General features: G+C 40.0%; 1 protein-coding gene across 1 annotated transcript in view; it reads left to right on the top strand.

Moving 5' to 3' along the window:
• The window catches only part of Moxd1 (monooxygenase DBH like 1), a 78,373-nt gene extending 56,536 nt beyond the window's left edge, over positions 1-21,837 (top strand). Inside the window, exons 6-12 of the mRNA XM_075947550.1 lie at positions 187-289; positions 2,233-2,399; positions 3,394-3,585; positions 5,859-5,918; positions 9,096-9,238; positions 19,638-19,806; positions 20,256-21,837. Of these exons, the coding sequence (XP_075803665.1) occupies positions 187-289; positions 2,233-2,399; positions 3,394-3,585; positions 5,859-5,918; positions 9,096-9,238; positions 19,638-19,806; positions 20,256-20,420 (999 nt within the window). The 3' untranslated portion in view covers positions 20,421-21,837. The remainder of the gene's footprint in view (positions 1-186; positions 290-2,232; positions 2,400-3,393; positions 3,586-5,858; positions 5,919-9,095; positions 9,239-19,637; positions 19,807-20,255) is intronic.
• The last annotated feature ends 1,435 nt before the right edge of the window (positions 21,838-23,272 follow it).

Below are 23,272 nucleotides of genomic sequence, written 5' to 3'. Positions count from 1 at the left end.
AATTTACTTATATTTCTAAGTTTATAGGAAAAGATTCTTCCCCTAAATGGTTATGTTTGATCTGTGTTTGATGAACGGTATTGTTCTAAAAGCTGAAGTGTCTTGGGGGAATAGTTGGGTTTGGGGAGTAGAACTCTTAAGGACATTCACAGGTTACTGTCTCATGAAGTTTTTTTCCATATTTAGGGATTTACTTACCCACCTCATGTTGGATTATCCCTCGGCACGCCATTGGATCCTCATTATGTGCTTTTAGAAGTGCATTATGATAATCCCACACATAAGAAAGGTAAGCTCTTTCTTTGTTTTTAAATGCCAGTTTTAAAATGTCACGTAACTATTGTCTGTAACATGGCTAAAGTGAAATATGAAACTCTGTAAGAAAGTGTTAACCTGTACATTTGCCATCCAAATTAAGATGCTTTTCGAAGCAAAACAGGATGCCATTCAGATTGACACTAGGCAATAGCCATTAACCAGTAGCATCTAGGCAAATGGGCATATATGGTCACAAGTCCTAAGAATACATTCTCATATTTCTCACCAGGAAGTAGGAAAATGAAAGTTCCCTTTGTGATATAAATTAGTTCCAAATACATGTGGTGCTTTAAAAATCCCCCTTCTCTCTCTCTGTCTCTGTCTCTCTCCCTCTCCCTCTCCCTCCCTCTCTGTGATTGTGTGTGCAGACAAGAGGTTCATTTTGGATACCTTCCTCAATTGCCCACCACCTCATCCTTTGAGACAGGATGTGGGGGTTTGGAGAAGAATGGCGCCCATAGGCGCCTTGAATACTTGCTCCCCAGTTGGTAGACGCATGCCAAAAAGGGAACTCAGGACGTCCTCACGTTTGCAGATCAAGTGCTTCATCAAGGGAGCCACCCCCAGCCCTAAACATGTTTCTTTCTAGTTGTTCATATAAAACAGTTACTGCCACCCCTCACACTGAAAACTACAGTCAATTTGTTGTTTGATAGGCTATCCGCAAGTGTACTAAAGAAATACCTACGATGAGAAACTGTATGAGAGAGGTAGCTATGAGGATATGCACTTGGTTTCTGAATTTACTCATACCATTTTCCCAAAGCAAAAACACTTAGGAGATTCACTGTGCATTCGCCAATGAAAGCAATCTTAATTATTTTAATTCACATTTTTTCCCCCAGTAAACACCAAGCATCAACTATGTGCTTGTTCTGGGCTTAAAGATTAATGTGAGTGAAAAAGATATTCTCTCACTCATAGAAGTTATAAACATGGCAGTGTATACTGGTGCATGCCTGTAATTCCAGCACTTGGGACCTGGTAGAAAAGGATTGTCTGTTTGAAGCCAACTCAGTCTGCATAGTGAGACCCTGATGTGAAACAGAACAAAATGACACAAACGAAAGTTATGGTCTTGTAGGGAAGAGAAACAATTAAAATAACACCACGTTTCTACCAATCAATACAAAAGAGGGTGTATCTGATAGTACAAGAGTATTTAATTGTTGACCTAATTAAGTCAGGAGGATGCCATGGTAGACTGTCAAAGTTTTCCTTGTAAAAGCAGATTCCTCATAGGTATATGTCGTGGTACCTCTGGGAAGGGTTTCAATTAATTAAAATTAATTACAGGCTTATAGTATCTGCGTCATGTATTCTCCCTCCTGTCAGCAACATGTCATAGCAAAGGATTTGTTATTCATCTTTTAACCCCACAATACCCACCATGTAACTGTTCATGCGTCAGCCCTTAGCAGCTGTTCAATGAGTTTGTTAAGGACGAAGAGAATGTTAGCAAACTGTACGGAGGTAAGCTTTAGTAGTTTGCTCTATCCGAAGATGATTTCTAAGCTGAATGGTTTGTACCTATAAGTAAGAGGAGAATGTCACCCCAAATCAATATAAAATAAAACTTCTGGACTTATTTAATCTTATGATGAATGACTTTAAAAGTTTTGTTCTGCCCTTGTGTTAGAGAATTGTGGAATATGTCCGCTAGATAACTCAAACATACCCCCCCCCCCGTAGCATGTGGCATAAGTCTATGGTACTTATAGACAATAAGGTGACTTTTGTTCTAGTTTCTGTTCACAAAGCTAATTTTTGTCTTCGAGTTATTTCTGTTTGTATTCCTTTTTCTCGTGAGATTTTAATTTCCATTAAATCAATCCATAAATGGTCCATTTCAAAGGACCATGAAAACTCCTCTTAAAGTATCCCCGTTCTCTTTGTCATTTGCTGTTGTTACAGGCTTGATAGACAGTTCCGGGTTGAGGTTTTTCCATACCACGGACATAAGGAAATACGACGCAGGAGTGATTGAGGCCGGCCTCTGGGTGAGCCTCTTCCATACGATCCCTCCAGGGATGCCCGAATTCCGTTCCGAGGGTCACTGCACACTGGAGTGCCTAGAGGAGGTGAGCCGTGCCACAGTCTACCAATTGCCATCCCCAGCTTAGACACTGAGTTCTGAAAGTTTCCATGCACGTTTATTATGCTTTCAATACTGGCATCTTGGAGAGCCACCGGTGTAATCCCAATGGGATGTTTGGCTGCCTCTTCTAAATCTTGAAGGCTGGAAGAGAAGAATGATGGATGGCAGAATAACCAAGGTGTTTCCTCATTTCTCTGTTGCTTTTGTTCCTACTTCCTTTGGGCATTTGATGACTTTTCTTCCTTTGTGTAGTTTCTTTGTCCTTTCCCAATTTTACATGTTATTCCCATACTTTTCCACTATTCACTTTGGCTTTTCTCTTTTCCTCTGCTTTTTAATTTTCTTCTTTCAGGAAGAACAAGCAATGCAAAGTACATGGTGCAGAAGGGAAATTGGAACCTTGTAGGCATTTCATGACTACTCTCATTAACAGGTTTTCTCTTGAACCAAAGCCTTTCATTCAATGTGGATCATATTTCTGAAATATGGGATTCTGCAAGCATTTGCTGGTGAAGCAGAAAGATTAAGTTCAGCTGAGCCACTTAGCCATCACCCCTCATTAAATCACCATGACAACACATATTAGCTGTAGAACCAGGGTGAATCATGTCATTCCACTGGGGAAGATGCTCTTTTCTATCTGGGAACAGGTTCTCCTTTTGAGAGGTTACATTTTCCCGTTAGCGACCTGCAGCTGTCACCTTCACCGGGCCATGGTTTTTCTCTTCACAGACCAATGGCAGTGAAGAGAAAGCTAAGTTTACTGTGGCCTGGTACCTTCCCCTTCCTTCTCCTGGCAAATGGTGAGCACAAAGACAGTAGCCAACAATCCACATTCAAAGTAGATTTGGCAGCTCAAGCTTTCACTGAAATTGCTTCATCTTTGTGTGTGTGTGTGTCAATTGAACCTCGAGTATGCCTGAACTGTCTGAGCATGCCTTCCTTGGGCTAATCGGGTCCTCCTCGCTTTCCCGCAGGCCCTGGGAGCAGAGAAGCCAAGTGGAATCCATGTGTTCGCAGTTCTTCTCCATGCTCACCTGGCAGGCAGAGGCATCAGGCTGCGTCATTTTCGCCATGGGGAGGAAATGCAGTCGTTGGCTTACGATGATGATTTCGACTTCAATTTCCAGGAGTTTCAGTATCTGAAAGAAGAGCAAACAATCTTACCAGTAGGCATGCATGCCCTTTGTCAGAAAATGTTGTGTCTTGAGGCTGATCTCCCAGGATGCAGTAGGGATCCTGCTAGCCAAGAGAATTGCTCATCAAGTTCATATTCTTGAAGCCACCCACTGTGGGTGTTGCATACATCAGAGGGAATGCGTTTGATCTGCTTCCCACACTGGAAATTCACTTCTCTTAGCATCCCCTGGAGGCAATGCAAGCTCTTGATTAAAGAAAGAAACAAAACAAAACAAAACCAAGCAACCAAAGGGTTCAGATTCCAATCCCTGACTAGTGAGTCTTTGGGTTACAATTACGATAATGGTGAAATTGCACGTTATGATAGATTGAGGAGGAGACACATTTTATCAGTTTCATTTTCATGAAGAATGAACCGAGCAATAATTCTTCCTTTAGAAAAGCAGGGCTGGAGAAATGACTCGGTGGTTAAGAGTCTTGCTGTGCTATCAAGAGGACTTGTGTTCAAGTCCTCAGCAACCTTGTAGAAATGATACAGCCTTGAATACCTGTGACTGGCATGCTGAGGGGCAGAGATGGGAGGAAGATCAGTGGCCACCCAGGATCTGTGATTGCACACGTGTACGTGTATGAGTGCACACACACACAAACCCAAAGAAAGGTATCAGACATAGTTAACTATTCTTTGTTTTATGAACCAATTATATAGCAGTTCTTTGGGTTATGGTGTCCGAAGAGAATTGTATGTCTTACAATGGTGAAACCTTTCATTTTTTTTCTTAATTTTTTGATGCATTGTCTCCCTTCAAATGTTATCCTATGCTCATCGGACTCAATAGTCATACAATTTCCAAGCCTTATATAAGAGTATTAAACGTTAAATATTTACACAATTTGTGAAATGACAGCGACATATGGGTCTTCTCTAGGTGAGTGTGGCTTGCAGTAGAATTTTTTGAATGAAGTGAACTGTCAGGAAAAAGACAAAATGTTGGAAGGAAGTGTGAAAAACAGAAGTAGCTAATGAAGAGAAAGGGGGCCTTTATTTTTAAATGATCACATTTTACTCATCACTCTGACTCACTACACTGTTACGGCATAAACAAATGGCGAACAGAATTAGCCAGGCAAGCTCAGTATATATTCAGCTTTAATAAGGGGAGAGCTTACAAAGCCAAGGTTCCAGCAAAGAGCAGGAAACAAAAGGAACAAACAAGCGCACATGGATGGTTTTATAAGCTATTTGGGGCTGTGGGGCAAACACCCCCCCAAACAAAGTGATTGGTTGAGATACCCTTCACTACACCTTTTAGAAATTTTTACATATCTTGACAGATGTAAGATATCTTGAGAAAGAGTGATCTGGTGTGATTCTTTCTACACTACACTTTGTCTCATTGTGTTCATCTCATGACTGGCTATTCTAGCGCATCGCTTTCTAACAAGTGCGCTATGATTAGGGCCATATTCAAGCTGAGAGACTGATTTCAGGAGCAGTGAGGGAAACCAAAGGGCTAGTGCAAGAGATGCCAGCCTCCAGCCCGTGAAGAGTTGTTCCACGCACTTAATAGGATGCTTCTTTTTCTCCTTCTTCTCCTAGACCCTGAGGATTAAACTCAGGATGTTACACTTGATAGCATGAACTTTTATCCACTGAACCATCTCACTGGCCCTTTAAATCTGCTCTCGAAAGTTAGGTTCTCATACAGTTTGTGAAATGACGCCAGCAGAAATATCTACATGGTGGGAAGCTATAAAAATGTCATCATTCTTCATGTCGGCTATAATGTTCAAAAAGTTGAAAAAAACCACTAACATAATAAATTACTAATAATTTCTAAGGAAAGGAGAACATCACTAAAAAGCTTTAGGGGTGATCATGGGTGCAGAAGGAATCACAGTTAGGATCTTGACTACTATTTCATTACATGTTAATCTCTACTAAAGAACGAATACTATTTATATCATCAAATCTCCTCCAAAGAGCTGTGCAAAGTAAGTACTATTTTTAATCTCTGTGCTCAGATGAAAAAATTGCATCCGGATTGTTCAGTTTCTTACCTAGGTGTCTGGCTAGAATACTGGAGAGTCTGGTCTGAACTTAGAGAGTCCTCTTGTTTGCTTTCTTGTGGATTACGCTAACACACTACGGTTAAGCATATCAACATCTTCTGAATCAAAATGCCTGATGCTTTCTTATGCAGTAACTATAAACTGCTGATCTAACAATTAGACAGATTAGATGGATTATATAGACAAAACAGCATCAACTCTAACCCAAAGGTGCTTGCTTTTGTTTCAGGGAGATAACCTGATTACTGAATGTCGGTACAACACCAAGGACCGATCTGGGATGACTTGGGTAAGAAAATATTATTCTTAAAGTTCATTTAAAGAGAGGAAGGAACAACCTTTGATTTTGAAGTTGAGAAGTCCATTCCTATCTTGAAACAAAACTCTGAAGGTCTTCATCATGAAGCATCATAGAGGGGAAGCAAGAGCTGCGTTAGTGTCTTACCAGACTTCAAAAACCTGGTGGCACTACGGAAAAGACTATGCTGTAATTTACTGGGAAAGCTATGCCTCCTTATCTTCATCCTCATCAAATAGACAAAGCTTTAACTAGTCTCTATATTACTTGGGTCTGCCTGGGTGTTCACTTATTCACTTAGATAAATCCAGACTTCAAAAGAAACAACGAAGCACATTAACTCAGAGCTTCTGACCCAAACAGACGTCCAATCCCAACAGATTTACTGGGGACTTCTGCCAAACCCTCAAGAAATAGATATTTCATGCCTTCCTTGGTCTCTGATAGGAACACAGTAGACGTCATCTCCCACCAGCTTGTTTTATTAAGAGAACACAATCTTCACTCCAAAGCTATATACAAAGGCACGAACTAGGCCAAAATACTGACTGATTGGCAAAATACCGACTGATTGTATTCTGTTTTATAAATCTGTTATAAGTGGTTTGGGTTCAGATAGAGAATATAAAGTTGAAAAATCAGAAAATACATCTTGCCAGTTAAGAGATTGAAGGAAAAAGATATGGCTTATCTTAAACAATCAGAGAAAAGCTTCCTAAAACCGTTAAGCCTAGGAGAAAGAAACAGGTAGTAGCCAGGACTAGAAAGGAACTGCCTTACCTGGATCAATGACATATCTAGATCAAAGTTAGCTATGATCAAATCTGTAGCTGATCTTAAATCCAATGTTAAAATCTTTCTTCACATTTGTGAAGAATGCAGGGTCATTTCTTATTACTGCCTCTGTTGAGTGTTGTGTTGAAACATCACTGTGCCTCTTGGCAAAGAATGAACAAAGGACTCTAAGGACCACAAAGGAGAAGGTGAGACGGCAAAACACACTCAAGCTCCCCAAGTTTATATTTAACCCTAATTGCAGTTTACTGTCAAAGAGCAATCTCGAGGTTAAATAATTGAAAATAAGAAGTTACATAGACACAAAATCCAACATTAGACACGCTTAATCTTGTAGATAAAAATATAAATATTTGTATGAGACAGTAAATGACAGCTAAAGAAATTAAGAGACACTGTCTTCATGGACAGTATGCTCAAAGTATGCTACACATTTATACAAAATACCCCTGTTAAACTCAGTACAGCATACAAATTAATGTACAGCAATACATTTTTTTAAATTAATAAAACTTAAAAAGGAAAAACTAAAGAAAAGGAAGTGGTCTGTAAATTCATGCAATTCCAGTGAAAGTAATTCAGGGAAATTTCATGATTTGGGGGGGTTGGTATGCTAATTAATAAACCTTTGCCTAGTCACCACTAAGATCCTCTCTTGCTTCATTTTTTATAAAAAAAAAAAGTTTGCTATTTTAGCTCTTCCTGCATTTAAAGCAAACTTGGAGGAGCGAAGGGTCAAGAATAGGAAAGACTGCAGGAGAGAGTGAGGTGGGGCGTGAGCTAAAGCAAGCCTTGCTTTGCAGCTGTGGTTACTGATCCAGGGTGGTGTGGGCTCTCAGAATCCCTGCAACAAACCCGCTCACCCTACGCCTGGAAATGTGGCTGCAGATAGACAGATAAGTGAGGAAGGATGCTGGCATGACCAACTGCCTATAATTCGAAAAAGAAATGTCTTTTTATAAGTATCCTTCTGTTATTTGGATCAATTTTATCAATTAGTTTTAAAATTCAGTAAGTCATAGTGAATATGCAGTTGAACTCATCTTGTGGACCTTCATCTCTTGAACTCCCATTAGTCTGGGTTTCCTATTCCTAGGGCCGCTCTTGAACTCTTCCCCCAGTTTAACCATATTTGCCTTTAATTACTTGACTCTTGCCGCCTTTGCTAAATCCACCATCTGTTTCTCCTCACAGTTTGTGACTAGTGACTTCGTGAGCAAAAAAAACAGTTCATTGTTTCTTTAATAATTTTTGGTTGAAAGCTGGACAGAGCAACTCTAGATTCTTCAGATACTTGAAGTTTTGATTAAAATACAGTGGAGAAATTGTCATACCGATATCCAAAGGGGCTGTTCCAGTTTGTACTCCCATCAGCAATGCAGAAGTGTTCCCTTTACCCCACAACCTCTCCAGCATAAGTTGTCATCAGTGTTTTTGATCTTGGCCATTCTTAAAGGTGTAAGATAGAATCTCAGAGTTGTTTTGATTTGCATTTCTCTGATGACTAAGGATGTTGAGCATTTCCTTTAGTGTCTTTTAGCCATTTTAGATTCCTCTATTGAGAGTTCTCTGTTTAGGTCTGTGGTCCATTTTTTTATTGGATTATTTGTTCGTTTGATGACAAATTTCTTGAGTTCTTTATATATTTTGGAGATCAGACCTCAATATTACCTACTTATACTTAGAAGGTACTGCCCATGGCCACCGCAGCACATAGCTGCTGATATTTACATACTAAAATAATATAGAAAATTCAGTTTTGCTGAGAAAACACTCTAACAGTACATTGGAGGTGGAGGCAAGAGGATACTGAGTTCAAAAACAGCCTGGGCTCCATGAGACCCTCCAGGCCTAAATAATTCCATCCAACTGTTTTGTAACATGTAGGCATCACCAGGAACTTCTGAAATGTCTACTGTGCCAGAAGTTTGTGTCAGATAATAGAACTCTTATGGACTTTAATAGATTGTCTAAGAAAAGCACCCTTTAAAGAGAAAGAAATAATACTAATTTTTAATATTTCAATATTTTTGAAGGCTAAGAGTCCTTTAAGTTAACAATTTTCAAGACATCTACTTGAGATGCAGAGGCAGAAAGACTGTGCGTTCAAGGCCAACCCTAGTAACATAGCGAGAGCCCATAATAAAGATTTTTAAAAAGAGACCTGGGCTAGAGTTTAGTGGTTTGTCCACCAACTATGAGACCTGAATTTGATCCTCAGTATCACAAGAAATAATAATGAGTGTTTGCTTGTGAATGATAAAGACCCAATGTATTTCCGAGCTGGGGATCTGCACAACACTGTCAATTTTGCATCCTGTGTGTGTGAGAACTGGGAGAAACATTACGAAATAAATCCTCTCCACTTTTCAGGGAGGATTAAGCACCAGGAACGAAATGTGTCTTTCATACCTTCTTTATTATCCAAGAATTAACCTGACCCGCTGCGCCAGCATCCCAGACATCATGGAACAGCTGCAGTTTATCGGCGTGAAGGAGATCTACAGACCCGTCACGTGAGTGGCAGTGGGTTTTAGGCTTCCAAGAGAGGGTCACATCTCCATACTGTGACATTATGGGCTATTCTATGTGCTGCTCTTTCTAGTTGCTTGGAAACTGGAAGAGTGAGTGAGGGTCTTGGTTGCTCTGTCCAAGTCCTTCCACAATACCCTGGGGATCACTGATGACTAGGAGGACCTAAAGGATCCAGCCTTTAGCTGGATAAAGTTCTTGCAGGGAAATGATACAAAGGGAAATGAACAATGGAAAAGGCAAAGTTCAGAGAACCCAGTCTCCCAGCGGCCTGTCCAGGTAGCCACAGGGAGTACACATCCAGTTGGGATTATATCCCTAAAGGGATTTCTCCTAGAAGCGTTCCACAGAGCCGCTATGCCTGGGCTTCTTACTGGGGATGCTCCTGCAGTGCTGTCTGCCTGATGCATGACAATTTGCAGACTTGACAGTAGAAAGCAGGTGTTCAGTACGAAGCACATTGACTATCATGCTGAGCCTTCTGATACGTTAGAGGAAGTTTCCTACCATTCTAGGAGACTGCCAACTATTGAAGTTGATAGCCCTTAGCCCAAAGTGAACCTTGCGCTCAGACTTTAGACAGGGCCTTCCTGCATGATTTGGGTCGACTTCAAGTTGGCGATCTTCCTGCCTCTTCCTCCTAGGTGCTAGGATTCTGGATGTGTTCCTCCACGTGTAGCGAAGAAGCGGGTGTTTGTGAAGAGCGGTTTCAGGCCTGCTCTGTAAACACAGCATGACTGCATATCATAGAAACCAGTATAACTAAATACGAAGACTTTTCTTCCCCTCTTAAGGTTATTATATTCTAGAGATTTGGGGGATGTAATAGACAAACAGATGGACATTAAATTTTAAATAGTAGTGGTTATTATAAAACAGCAAAAATAAGGAAGGGAATGAGCAACTTTGCCAAGAGAAGAGTCAGAACCTTTCTGGGATGGTGACATCTGAGCAGGGACCCACAGGCTGAGGAGCCAGGGACAGAAAGATAGCAAATGTATTATTTGCCGAGAAAAGAGAGTGATGTGTGTCATGATTCTGCTGGGTGTAAGAATGAACAAGACAATGCCTTTGTCTGGAGCAGAGTGGAGTGTGGCAGAGACTGTGTGAGGATGGGGAGTCAGAAGTAGCCTGGGCCACAGCAGCCATTATGAGAAGTACAGAAAGAAACCACTCTGGGACATAAGCAAAGTCTGTTTGGCTGGAGTGAGAAGAAAGGACCACAGGAGGGAAAGATATGACAAGAGTACTGATCAAGAAATTACTGTGACTGTCCACTGAAATCCAAGGGCATCTTGGACCTAGGCATGACATCATGCTAAGGATGGTTGCAGGAGATGCTGGGAAAAAAAGTGTGGGTTCTCTGGGATCTTGGTACAAAGCATGGATGGTTGGTGGGAATTCATAGATTGTGTAATTTGCATTAACAGGAAGATCTTTCTGAGAATTTGGACTTTCATAAAAAAAAGACTGATGCAATTAGATAAAAACATACACAGATTTTTGAGAGTGTTTTTAAGAACAGGGTGAAAAACATTTAATGAAGACATGATAAAATGCAGATAGTCAAAGAAAGTATAATCTCTATTCCAAATAACACAAGGATTAGAAATTGTAAACTGCTTTCTTGTTCATTATGTGTATATACACTTTCCCCTGTTCCTTTTCACGCCACGCTGTGACCATGAGAGCAGAAGGCATAGTCCAGTTCTCGCTAAATACTAATCACAAATGCCTGTGTAACTGAGTAGCAGTTACTAAGTGTGCTCACATGCATGATTTATTTTAACCTACTTGCACATAATTCCAGTTGCTAGAGCAGGACATCAAGCTGCAGTGCTGCTATAGAGGAGAAAGCAGAAACTGCATTTAGGAATCTATTCGACACTGAGCAGTATATTCATAAATGGGAGAATTAGGGGTCACAGTTCAACATACCTGTCACTATCTATACATGAAAGAGCTTCCTAAAAGCTCACATCTTCCAAAATGCTCAAAGTGTGAAGTAATTAGACAAAAGTACATAGGATTAATGTGTTATTAATAGACATGAAAACAACATATAAAATGTGATTTTAAAAACCACTAGGATGAGGGCAATGAGGAGTATCAATGGGCAAAGGCACTTATTACCAGGCAACTGAGAACCTAAGTTTAATCTCTGGAAACATAAGGGTATGGTTTGTTTAAATATTTGGATGATTGGATTTTGGCACATATGTGCGTGTCTTTGTATGTGTTCATGCATGCATGTTGATGCATTGCAATGCTGGAGATCAGACTTGGAGCCTGGCACATGGTAGGCAAGGGATGCACCATTGACTTATACCTCTAGCTTACCAAATATTCATATCATATCGCTCCTTACTTCAAGTCCATTTTTCTCTTTAGAGTGCATTCTACACTCTTAACAGGAAATTTCCTAATTGTGTGTTTATTAACAAAAATGTGAAAACCACATAGCTGTATGTTTACAAATGAATGGATGCACCTTGCTCCATCCTTTATGCTCACCTTGGAATGAGCATCTCTCCAGATTCCTCTCACTGCCTGATAGGTTTCTTCAGTGTCCCTTACTTCTAGCTCCCCCAGAAATGCTATATTTGAGTTCTTACCACTTACAATGGAAGAAAAAATTACTTTCCAAAACAAGGTTAGCTGTGGGCTATTATTACCCAGAAAAATAGTATTTCATTTCCTTGTATTATATCTATATTTTCTAATCTATTTAGAATTTTCCCCAGATGTGTTTTTCTCCTTTAAGCAAATGTTTTCTTTTTAGGAGGAAGAGACTGAGCTTCAGTGTTTTACACATGACAATCCTCCTGCCTCTTGCTCTGTAGTCTGTCAGTGATGCTCTGCTCATCTTTTATACTGCTCTATAACTTCTACTTGAGGTTTTAATCATTCAAGTAAATTCATTAAATCCACATTATTAATCAAAATAAACGGCAAGAGGGGACGTTGTCTATAACTTTGTTCAGTTTCATTGGTTCCCACTTTGTTCTGAGTTCAGCTTTCCTGTATTTTTAAAGATTTGCTTTTATTGTGTTTAATTATGTGTATGGGGAGGATATGTGCATATGAGTATAGTTTCTCACAAAGGCCGCAGGTGTCAGGACCCTGGAGCTGGAGCTATAGGCGGTAGGGAGCTGCCATGCGTGGGTGCTGGGAATTGAACTTATGTCCCCTAGAGAGGCGATACATACTCTTAACCACTGAGCAATCTCCATAAACCCCTTTAATTTATATTTTATGAGTCTTTTATAAGTTGTGCCATGTGATTTTCTTTAGCCTTGTGGTTTCTTGGTTCCCATCTCATTTCTTGCTTATTCTGAGGGCTTCTGTCCAAAACCTCATCAAACATATTTGAACCTAGGCTTTCTTCTTGCCACACTGCAGCTGGGGGATTAGATGAGTCATTTTCTGCAGACATATTTTGAGAGGAAAGGGTTGTAGGGTGGGACTGGCTGCTCCCTGGTTGAATGTGTGCGTTGTCTGGGCTGTGTATTTATTACTACTGTTGGAAGCCACTGTCTCTCTGCTGGGCTGAATCATTTTTATGGAGGAACGTGTTGGCCTTGGACAGGGATGTCCTGTCTCTTGCTACCCTGGAGACTGCCTTCTGTCTAGAAGAGTCCATCTGGCTGTGTTCCTTTCAGTCTTTCTCCAGGGTTGTGCATTACTGAGAGAGTAACAATTCATTAATATTCATTAACAATCAGAAAGGTATGACGTCATGCTGCATCTTGTTTTTGTTTCCTTCTTGTTTATCTGCTTCCAGCTAATGTGTTTACCCTTATGTCAATTGCTTGGGAGCATAATTTAAAATTAATAATAATAATAATTTGAAAGTGTTTATTTAAATGTAGTCTCAGAAAATTTCATTAATATCACACTTATCCTACCTGATCATAACATAAAGAGGTCTGGCAATCCCACCTCCTCCTTAAAGTTCTGGGAAGCTGAAAATCTGCTATATGTCATTATATGTTAATTTTTTCTTGCATTTTATATAAGTGCGGCTGTCACACGTGCTTTTGCGTCAGGTTCCTTTATTAACAGTGATTCTGAGATTCATCTGTATTTGTGGCTGTTTCATTCAATACCTTTTCCTTGCCAAGTAATATTCCCCTGGGCCGATCACTTCCTAAAGGCTCATCACCGTGGAAATACAATTTCAATGAGATGCAAACATTCAGACCACAGCAAGGGGATACTACGACCAAGCCTGGCCTGACTTTTTCCAGTCCGTCATTCTGTTGTTTGGCATGTTTCAATCCCAGAGTACTCTGCAGTTAATCAGAATTACAGAAAGAAAGAAAGTTCCCTTAAGTTATTTATGAGTGTGTCTGTGTGATTCTTTTTACTTTTACAATTTACTTTTCCTGTCTTGTTAAGTTGAAACATTTGTTTTCTTATTGGATTATAAGAGCTCTTTTTGTTATGGATATTCATCTTATGTTAGACACTGAGCCATGGATAATGTCTCTCAGTCTATAGCTTTATTTTAACTGTTTTCTGAGGTTCCTTCTATCATTTCGTGTCTTGCTTTGATTTTTTTTGAAATCCCCTTCAAGAAGTCTTTGCAAGCTATTCATTGTAAATATTTTCCTCTCTGGGATTTTAAAGTTTAACTTTTACATTTAGAGTGATGATTTATTTTGAATAGATTTTTCTTATAGCACAAGGCAAATTCAAAGCAAATTTGTTTTTCAAATAAATATCAAGAACCATTTGGTGAAAGAAAACTGCCTTAAGTTTTTTATATTATTTATTTATGTTATTAGGGGTGTGTGTGTGTGTGTGTGTGTTTAGGACAACTTGCAAGAGTCAGTTACTCCTTTTCACCATGTGGTCCTTAGGGATAGAATTCAGGTTGTCAAGCTTGGTGGCATTTACCTGCTTAGTCATCTTGCAGGCCTGAAAGCTGCAAAGTTAGAATTTTTGTTGCACAGCCATTTGACCATATGCTGACTCTGGCCTGGGCTGCGTTCATGGCTGTGTTCATGGGTTTACTTTAGCACACATTTGATCTTTGCAGTCCTAGAGGAAGCCTTTAAATAGGAGAATACAGTCTGCAAACCCCCACTTGCCATCATCCCTTCCCAAATTAATTTTATTGTCTAGGCTCATTATATTTTCACATATAAGATTAAGACAATTTAGTCAATTTTTTAAAGCAAACACCCAAACAAAACTCTTTACAAAAAAAAAAAAAACCTCTGATTGGAAACATTACAGAAAGCTCAGGATATGCAAAGGGACCCATCAGCCACCAAATAAAAACCAGACATTCCCAATTAGCAATCTATCAGCCCCTGCTTCTGTCCCTGAACAAGAAGCTTGAAAACAAGCAAGCAAGCCAACATCAAGACCGAGGGAAAGTTATATGAGTTATATGGAGTCCCCAGAACAACTGGAAAGGACCGACATGTTAGCCGTAGGAAATCTACTCCATGAACATAGTACACTCCACGGACTGGAGCATTTCCTCATTTTCCTCAGCAGTTTTGAGGGTAGTTTTCCTTATAGTTTTTAGTATGGATGGTTTTCATCTGTTTTGTTACTAGTATTTATATTTTATGTTTCAATACCTTTGTGTGCTAATTTTGAAAACTGTCTCTCTCCAGTTTCCAGATGGTAGTGTTTTTCTAGTTTGTCTTTAGATTCAGGTTCATCTTTATATACCTGTTCGTGTGCTTAGCAATTTTTGAGTATATGTTTATATTTTGTGTTGATTAGCACTATACTTTCTCTAATTCCTTAACATCCTTGTCGGTGTGACTCTAGAATGGATGTTTAGGGCCACTTTCCTTTACTACTAAGGCCTGGTCCACTCTTAGGTCTCTGAGATGGATCTCTGAGATGTCACTCAATACCTGTGACGTCAGCAAAGACTCTCTGCTCTGGCTGGCTGGAACTGGAATGTGTACCAGCTCTGGGAGCTCTCAGAATCGTAGTTTTGTGCTGTTTTTTTTTCTAAATAGTTCCCCAGTTCCTCTTTGCCTATCCTTGTACAATTTCATCTTTAATCTAGTTGTCTCATTACGTGAGTTTAGTTACCCCTAATACAGACTTAAAGAACTCTATGTTTAATACTTCCCCAGCAGAACTCTGCTTTGAAACTTGCAGTACTTCCAGAGTCCTTTATTCTGCTGACATTTGTCTCTTTAATTCATTGAGATTGTCGATTTATTGCTTGGAAATTCTCCTTTGCTGCATTGTGACCCAGGGCACGCTCACCGGCAGAGCTCTTGGGTGAACAGAGTGTTCAGCTATGACATGTGTTCATTTCCTCCAGGGTCATGGTTTTCTCCTTCCTGTTTTCCAGTCTCCTAGCCCAGACAGTCTGTTCAGCTTTGTTAACGAGTGCTGGCATTTTTCACAGTAAGTTGGTGTCTGTTACTCCACACGGCCAGGAGTGAAAGTCCATTAATGAGCATCTTGTTTGTTTTACTAATTTTTGACCATATGTTTACTTGTGTGATGGAAGGAGACTCTATAAGGCTATTCATTCAGCTGTATGGACCCGGCCCTGCTTCTTGGCTGAAGTTACCCACTTTCTCCCCACACATCTTCCTCTTTCCAAGACCTACTCTAGCAGTAAGACCTTAGAAACAGCCGCGGGGGTTCAGGAAGACTTGAAATCTAACAACTGCGTTACTTTCTTTCACCTGGTTTTACATGATACAGGAATGCCGTGCCTAACGCCATTGCATCTTGAATGAACTGAGTATACAATTATTGCTTACCTTTGGCAAAGAAAACTAAAGCACACTCTAGATTGCGGTGGGCAGCAGTAAATTTTGCTGTGTTTGTTACAAGAAAAATGAACCTCGGAATTTAAATTCGAGTTACAAAGGAAAATTATCCATCAGATTTAAGGCAATATTAACAAAATTTGTTCAAATCAACCTCAGTGATTATTTATAATATCATTTTATTATAAATATATGTGTATCTTGGGTAGACATGTCCGAGATATACCATTTTAGTTTCTCTAACAGTCTCAATTCTTCCAACTGAACCCTAGTCCCAGCAATAGCAGGGATATTTGTTATTTTAACTAATTAATTTATTTATACTAATTTATCTGTTTAATCCCACTACTGTTTCTGACAGGAAGCTTAGTCCTTTTCAAACAAATAATTAGCATATTTGCTCTTACAATGGTCCCCCCTCTCTCTCCTCAGTTCTCCAGGGAGTAACCTGAGCTGTGTTGTTAGAAAACTTGGATGGTTTTTGCTTAGAGGTGACCAAAAGGACATTTATTTCGAAGGGAAGGGACGGAAGAGAGAAGTCTGAGACAAGAGGCTCCGAGAGGCTGCTGCCGCGTCTTCAGGTTCCCAGTCCTCGAGCCTCGTCTCCAACACATGAACCATTCGGTGTGTTCTTGTCTCCCTGGCTGCCCTACCAACACACGTAGTTACCGCTTTCACTATTTTGGAGCGAAATCTCCATAAATATTAACATACTGGCTTATTATAGAATCAAAACTTTCAGAGTCAGCTCTTCAGAATGCTCACAGTGTTCACTTTGGCCGGCAAAGCTGCACAAAGGTCACATTTACCACACTGATCATACAAAGCCCTTAGTAAAAGTGCAGGCGCTCCCTGGTGGTGTTTCAGGAGATTGCAGGCAGATGTTTCTTCTTCCCATCCCACCCCTGAACTGCCTCGGTTTCCACTTACTAAGTTGGTTTTTCTTTTTTCAGTATAGATACCTTGTCTCTATAAAGCTAAATGTTATTTCAATAGTTAATATCCACTATCTTACACGTAAAAAAGCTAGCAGCGAATTTTAAATGGCAGAATATGCAAATTTAACGGGCTTCTTTCTAGACAAGGTTTGTTTTGTAGCAATTCTGGGTTGTAGCTATTTTAGAAAACATCACTGTATATTTAGTGTAATGTGATGCTGGCTGCTCCTATTACAGTACTCAGCTGTAAAGATTGTGTGAAACAATGTATTTAAGACTCCACAAAGTTATATTGACTTTAATTAGAGGGGGAATAAGGACGGAAGGTGGAGTTTTTTTCTGTTCCAATCACCCAGTCCTAAATAAACACACAGAAACCTAACTATATTATATTATATATAACTATATATAAAATAATATATCTATGTATTAACTACAGAATAGTTATGCTTTCCTATAGCTCAGGCTTATTATCAACTAGTTCTTACAACTTAAACTAACCCATCTCTAGCAATCTATACTTTGCTGCAAGGCTCTTGGCTCCGCCTGCTCTAGCACCTTGCTTCCCCAGGGGCTGCTCGCATCTCCCCCTCTAACTCCACCCTTTTCCCTCTTTATATATTTTGTTTGGATTTCCTGCCTAGCCTTATTTTGCCTTGCTATAGGCCAAAGCAGCTTCTTTATTAACCAATGAGAGTAAAGCATATTCAGAGCATACCAGGGGCTTATACCACAGCATAGAAGCCCTACTAAAATAGTACCCACTTTTCTTATTTTTCTCACTTCTTAGAACAGATAAAAAACAGAATCTTCAATTTTGCAGCAAAAATATTACTTTTATACTCTCCTCAGACTCCTAAGGTTTGTATTTCTTGTTGAAGAGATAACATCCAGGGTATCTGAGGGGGCTGTCCAGGTTAGAAAGAAGGTGGCAACAACAAGTGAACAGAGCATGGGGACTCTTTATTTAAACTGTGGATTCAGGAGCTGGCCATGATTATCCGTGACTACTGGCAATCCCTAAGTCATCATTTGGGGCTGTCACGGGATCTGACACATATTGGTCACTCATGCTAATCCCGTGTAACAACTGTGAACGAGTTAATGTAAAGTTTTGCATGTGTAAATAATTATACCTTTCTTTGTCTAGGAATCAATAATCTGAAGCCTGGAAGGGAAGCTGTCTCTTGAATATCTTTTCAAGTTGGCTAAGATACTTTCATGTTAGCTCTTCTTGCTTTGGCATTTAAAATCATGTGTCTTTTTTTTTAAGGTGCCCATGAAAGCAGAGTATATTGGGCATGAAGCATAATTTTCTGAGTAAATTCCTTTATTTGTTTGTTTAGGTTTTTCAAGACAGGTTTCTCTGTGTAACAGCCCTGACTGTCCTGGAACTCACTCTGTAGACCAGACCAGCCTCAAACTCACAGAGGTCGACCTGCCTCTGCCCCCTGAGTGCTGGCATTAAATGCACCTGCCACCACTCCCCAATCAGTAAATTATTTTTTTAAGACAGAGTCACATGTAGCCTAGGCTACTCTTGAACTCACTGTGTAACAAAGGTTGACCCTGATCTTTTTACCCATCTCCCTGTCTCCTGAGTGCTGGGGTTGTAGGCAGCTGTCACCACGTATGACTTCAGTGCAAACTTAAGTCCCTGATTCAGTTCTAAATCTTTGTGTTTATCCTCCAGCAACCAGAGCAGGACACCCTGGAGAGGCTTTTCCGCAGGGCACCGGGAAGTTTATTCCTGTCACAGTGACTTCCAAGAACCTGCAATATTCTTCATTTGTCATTAGTGTCGTCCATTCAGACACTAATACTCACCGGTTAGGCTACGATGTTAGCTGGAGTTTTCAAACCCTGGGAAAGCGTTCTGCAGCAAAGTGATTTGTCTAAAAGTTAATACCACTTGCTGGATTCCTGTGCTTTGATGGACGGCCCCACATCCATGTACATATACGCAGCATTAGCTGTACTTAGTGGGTTGCAAACAAAAGAAAGGGAAAAGACATGAACTTGGGAGGGGGTGTGTTAGGGCATGGGGTGTTCATATATGTATATGATTGTATTTTGTTGTATGTGTGGTGTATGAAATTCTTAAGGACAAAGGAAGTTTGAACAAAAAGAATCTCTCTAAAAACAAAACAAACTGCCTGGCCACAAAATTTGATCAGTGTGGGGAACTGAAAAATATAAATAAAGATTGCCTATAATTTCACCTGAGACAATCAAAGTAAAAGTAATGACCAGTTTCATCTAAAGAAGACGGATCTCTCCTTTAAGAGCCTCTTCATTTGTTAGCCTGAGAGCCCAGTAAGCAGTTAAGAGCTCTTGCCTTTCAGGAAACCCAGGTTTGTTCCTCAGCACACAATCCATAATGCTCCACTTTCAGGGAATTTGACCCGTGTTCTAGCCTCCCTTGGCACTAGGTCTGCACATGGTAGACATACATGTAGGCAGCCCAAGCACTCATACACATAAAATAAATACATGTAAAAAGGAAAAAGAATAAAGAAAGGCACCTATGAGTTCATAAATGCTTTATATGGAATTATTCTTCTATTTAAAAAATGAGCAGGCAAGAAGTTTATGCTAGAATGTTGAAAATTACAGGAAATACAAAATGTACTCTGCTGTCACATGATGTACTGAATGCAATTGTGATTATTTAATTTCAGGACATGGCCTTTCATTATCAAAAGCCCGAAGCAATATAAAAACCTTTCTTTCATGGATGCAATGAACAAATTTAAATGGACAAAAAAAGAAGGACTCTCTTTCAATAAGCTTGTCCTTAGCCTGCCCGTGAACGTGAGATGTTCCAAGACAGACAATGCGGAGTGGTCGGTAAGCCCCGCTTTTCGCCCTCGGGAATCCGGTTGTCACAGCTGGGCTGAATCCCAAAGAGGAAACCTAGGCTTCAGATTTTCATCCATTGATCAGTGGTCTGGGTGTCCTTTCCTGCATGATCATGTTAGCTTTCTCAGAGATCATCTGAGATGATGAACATGAGAGAGAGAGAGAGAGAGAGAGAGAGAGAGAGAGAGAGAGAGAGAGAGAGAGAGAGAGAGAGAGAAGGAGCTAACTGGGACTAGCATAGGCTTTTAAAACCTCAAAGCCTCCTCCCCTTGATTAAAACACTCCAACAAAGCTGCACCTTCTAATCCTTCCTAAGCAGTTCCACCAACTGGGGGTGGAGTGTTAAAATATATAAGCGGTGGGGGTCATTCTCCTTCATGCCTCAGCCTGGCTCTTACACAGCTGCTCACAGGGACTGTCTTTATTCTTTTTTTCAGATTCAAGGGATGACAGCATTACCTCCTGATAACAAAAGGCCTTATAAAGCAGAACCGTTGGTATGTGCCACGTCAGCTTCTGCTCCCCTGCATGGCGTTTTCTCTCTCAGGTTGCTCGTGTGTTCTCTGCTTCTTGGAAGTATGATGAGCACCCGGGGCTTGTGACTGCTGTACTTGGTGATGCTAGAGTCTGGAATCAGAGACTGCCTTTAAAGTCAGGTTAAAGACTATGTTCATGCTGGGCCCGAAGAGACGGGTGTGAAGAGCACAGAGACTTTCAGTACGCACACTCCCTCCATTTTCCTCCGCAGGGTACCCGGACAATGTCACTGGGGTTCTCAAGGGTTTCCTTATAAAAGCAGATGTTCTGTGCCTATGATTAGTAAAATGAAACAGACCCAACTAAATTGCTTTGAAAGTTCAAGAAGTCAAGTAGAAAGAAAAGAATCTTTCATTTTTTCCACATTCTGTGTTATTTCAATACCCATTGTTCAGCCTGACACCCATCCTTCTTTTCACCAACAACATCAAAGGAATGCTTGTGAATTACTCCGTACTCCATCCTTCTTCCTAGTTGTAACTTGCAAGTGTGAGCACAGCCCTACTCCCTCTGACATTGCCCAGCCCCTGTGTTCTCTGTGACCTCTGACCTCAGTGCTTTTCGGGGGTACCGCTCCTGTTCACTTGACTGAGTCTGTTGGTACCCAAACCCACATCAAAGTATCTCCCTATCTCTGCAGTACTGCTCTGCTCATTTTTTTTCTTAAACTCTTTAGCGCTCTTAAAAGAAAGAGATTGTGATAAATGCAGAGATGGTGGTGGCTGATTGTAGGCTAAGAAAAAAAATACAGATGGCTGCAAATCCTTTGCTATGAAGGGGCCTAGATGAGATTCCAAAGTAGAGCAGACAGGGTGAGCAGACAGGAAGCTATAGGGTCTGTAAGGTTCCTCACCACTGGGTGTTACACACTGGCTCAATCTGAATCATATTTCCTATGATAGATTTATTTTTATATTAGTTGATGGACTGACTTCCAATATAAAATTTTCACCAACTGAAGAACCTATCACTCTTTTGGTCTATTTGTACTAGCTAGTTAAATTTTGTTTTATGTCTCCTTTCCTTATCTATGTGATCCATGTTTAGATCATATTAATAAACTTAATGGAATTAAAGTTTTTATGGTATAATTATGTGGTCCTTGAGGGAACCAAGTGATTGTGTACTGATGTCAATAAAAGCAGCTGAGCAACTGTATTTTTTCCACTTTAAGACCTTTCTGTCCTCCAAACATAAGCTATATTGTCATTTAAATAAATATTATGTTTTAGAGTGTTTGCTTCTTGATTCAAGAATTTTTCAATCTCTGGAACTATTGATATATTCTGTGGTTGATTTTATTTCTTTTTTGTATGAATATTTTATATCAGAATCTATGATTTTTTCATTGTGATATTTGCATAAGAAATATGCAAATATTACCTCAGATAACCCCTGGTTGAAATTTCATGTTTAATTTTAATTTTACTTCGGAATTTCTGGATCTGAGGTATTAAAACCAAATGATTTCCGTGGTAAATGAAGTGGTACTATATTTATTGTCATTATTCTTGGTAAGGAACAGGAGCACACCCAACATAAAGGAACACAGAGTTTTGCAAGCTGGCTTGTGAGAAGCCAGGCCAGGAGAACTCTTTCCACTGCCATTGCTAACCACAAAGCTGGCATTGTTGCTCCCCAAAGGTTTTCTTATGACTATATACGGCTTTGAGGAATCACATATAGGCTGGTAAAGGTGAGATTATGTAGGAGGAATTCTGCACAGTGCTCATTAAGTCTGAAGTTATTTGATACGATACTAAGTAGACTTTCTTATATGGCCTGTGCTTCTTTTTTCCTGGTCTTTGTGATGCTGTCTTGGACTAAGGAAACACAACGTTAGCTGCTTCCTAAGGTCATCAGGGAGCAGCCTAACACTTAAGGAAATTTGAAATCCAAACAAATGAAATAACCTCTGCTTTGACATGTAAGTGAGATGTGAATGATGAAATTCAGAATTCACCATGGTTGAGCGGGTCTTAGATAACCACATTTTTTCTGAAAGGGTCCAGGAGGGGTCCTAGCACTGAGAAGACCAACGTCCTCAAGAGAGGTGGCATATATATTGAGCAGATTTGACCTGACCCTGATCCTAATGGCCACAGAAACCAATGAAAGAACATTTGGAAAAAGAAACAATCATGTTACACAGTTTGCTTTAACCAGACTCACTACAGAACATGAAGGCTATTTCTAGTTTTCTGTATAATAAGCACCATTAGCTTTCTTAAAAGAAAAGTCCTCATACCTCTGAGTATGTCTCTATAACTGATTCAATATAAGAGGAATTAAAGAAACAATCCCATGCATTTCTGTGAATTCTGATGAATGTTGATAGCTGTCTTTAATATTTCTTCCACTTTGCAGACATCTTGTATTTACAAGGAGAATAAATTACTTAAACACAATGAAAAGTTAACAATGATAGAGCTAGGATGAAGAGTGCAGGGCTTTGTTGTATAATTCCTCAAGTTATTTCTGTTTGAAAATATTTCAGAATGAGAAGTTACAAATACAAAGTAGAGAATAAAGCAGCTAATGTTGACTTAATCCAAGGTACACAGTCAATTGGGCCCTCTGCCCTATATAGTAACCAGACATTTGGGGTAACAAAGAAAGGATATTGGGGACCAGGCAGTGGTGGCACACGCCTTTAATCCCAGCACTCAGGAGGCAGAGGCAGGTGGATCTCTGTAAGTTTGAGGCCAGCCTGGTTTACAGGAGCTAGTTCCAGGATATGCCCCAAAGCTACAGAGAAACCCTGTCTGGGGAAAAATAAAAAGGAATAAGAAAGCGATTGGAATGATCCAAAGAGCTTGTTTCTCGTCTGTGTCCCCTGATGTACAAGGAAGAAGAAAAGATGACTTCTGGCTTCTGTTTTGTGATTTCCTTTCCTTCTTGTGGAGAGTTAAAGCCC

This window comes from Microtus pennsylvanicus, chromosome 1, assembly GCF_037038515.1.
Source record: "Microtus pennsylvanicus isolate mMicPen1 chromosome 1, mMicPen1.hap1, whole genome shotgun sequence".
NCBI classification, from domain to species: domain Eukaryota; kingdom Metazoa; phylum Chordata; class Mammalia; order Rodentia; family Cricetidae; genus Microtus; species Microtus pennsylvanicus.
The sequence above is the reverse complement of the archived record's forward strand: the minus strand, read 5'-3'. Positions and strand labels throughout refer to the sequence as shown.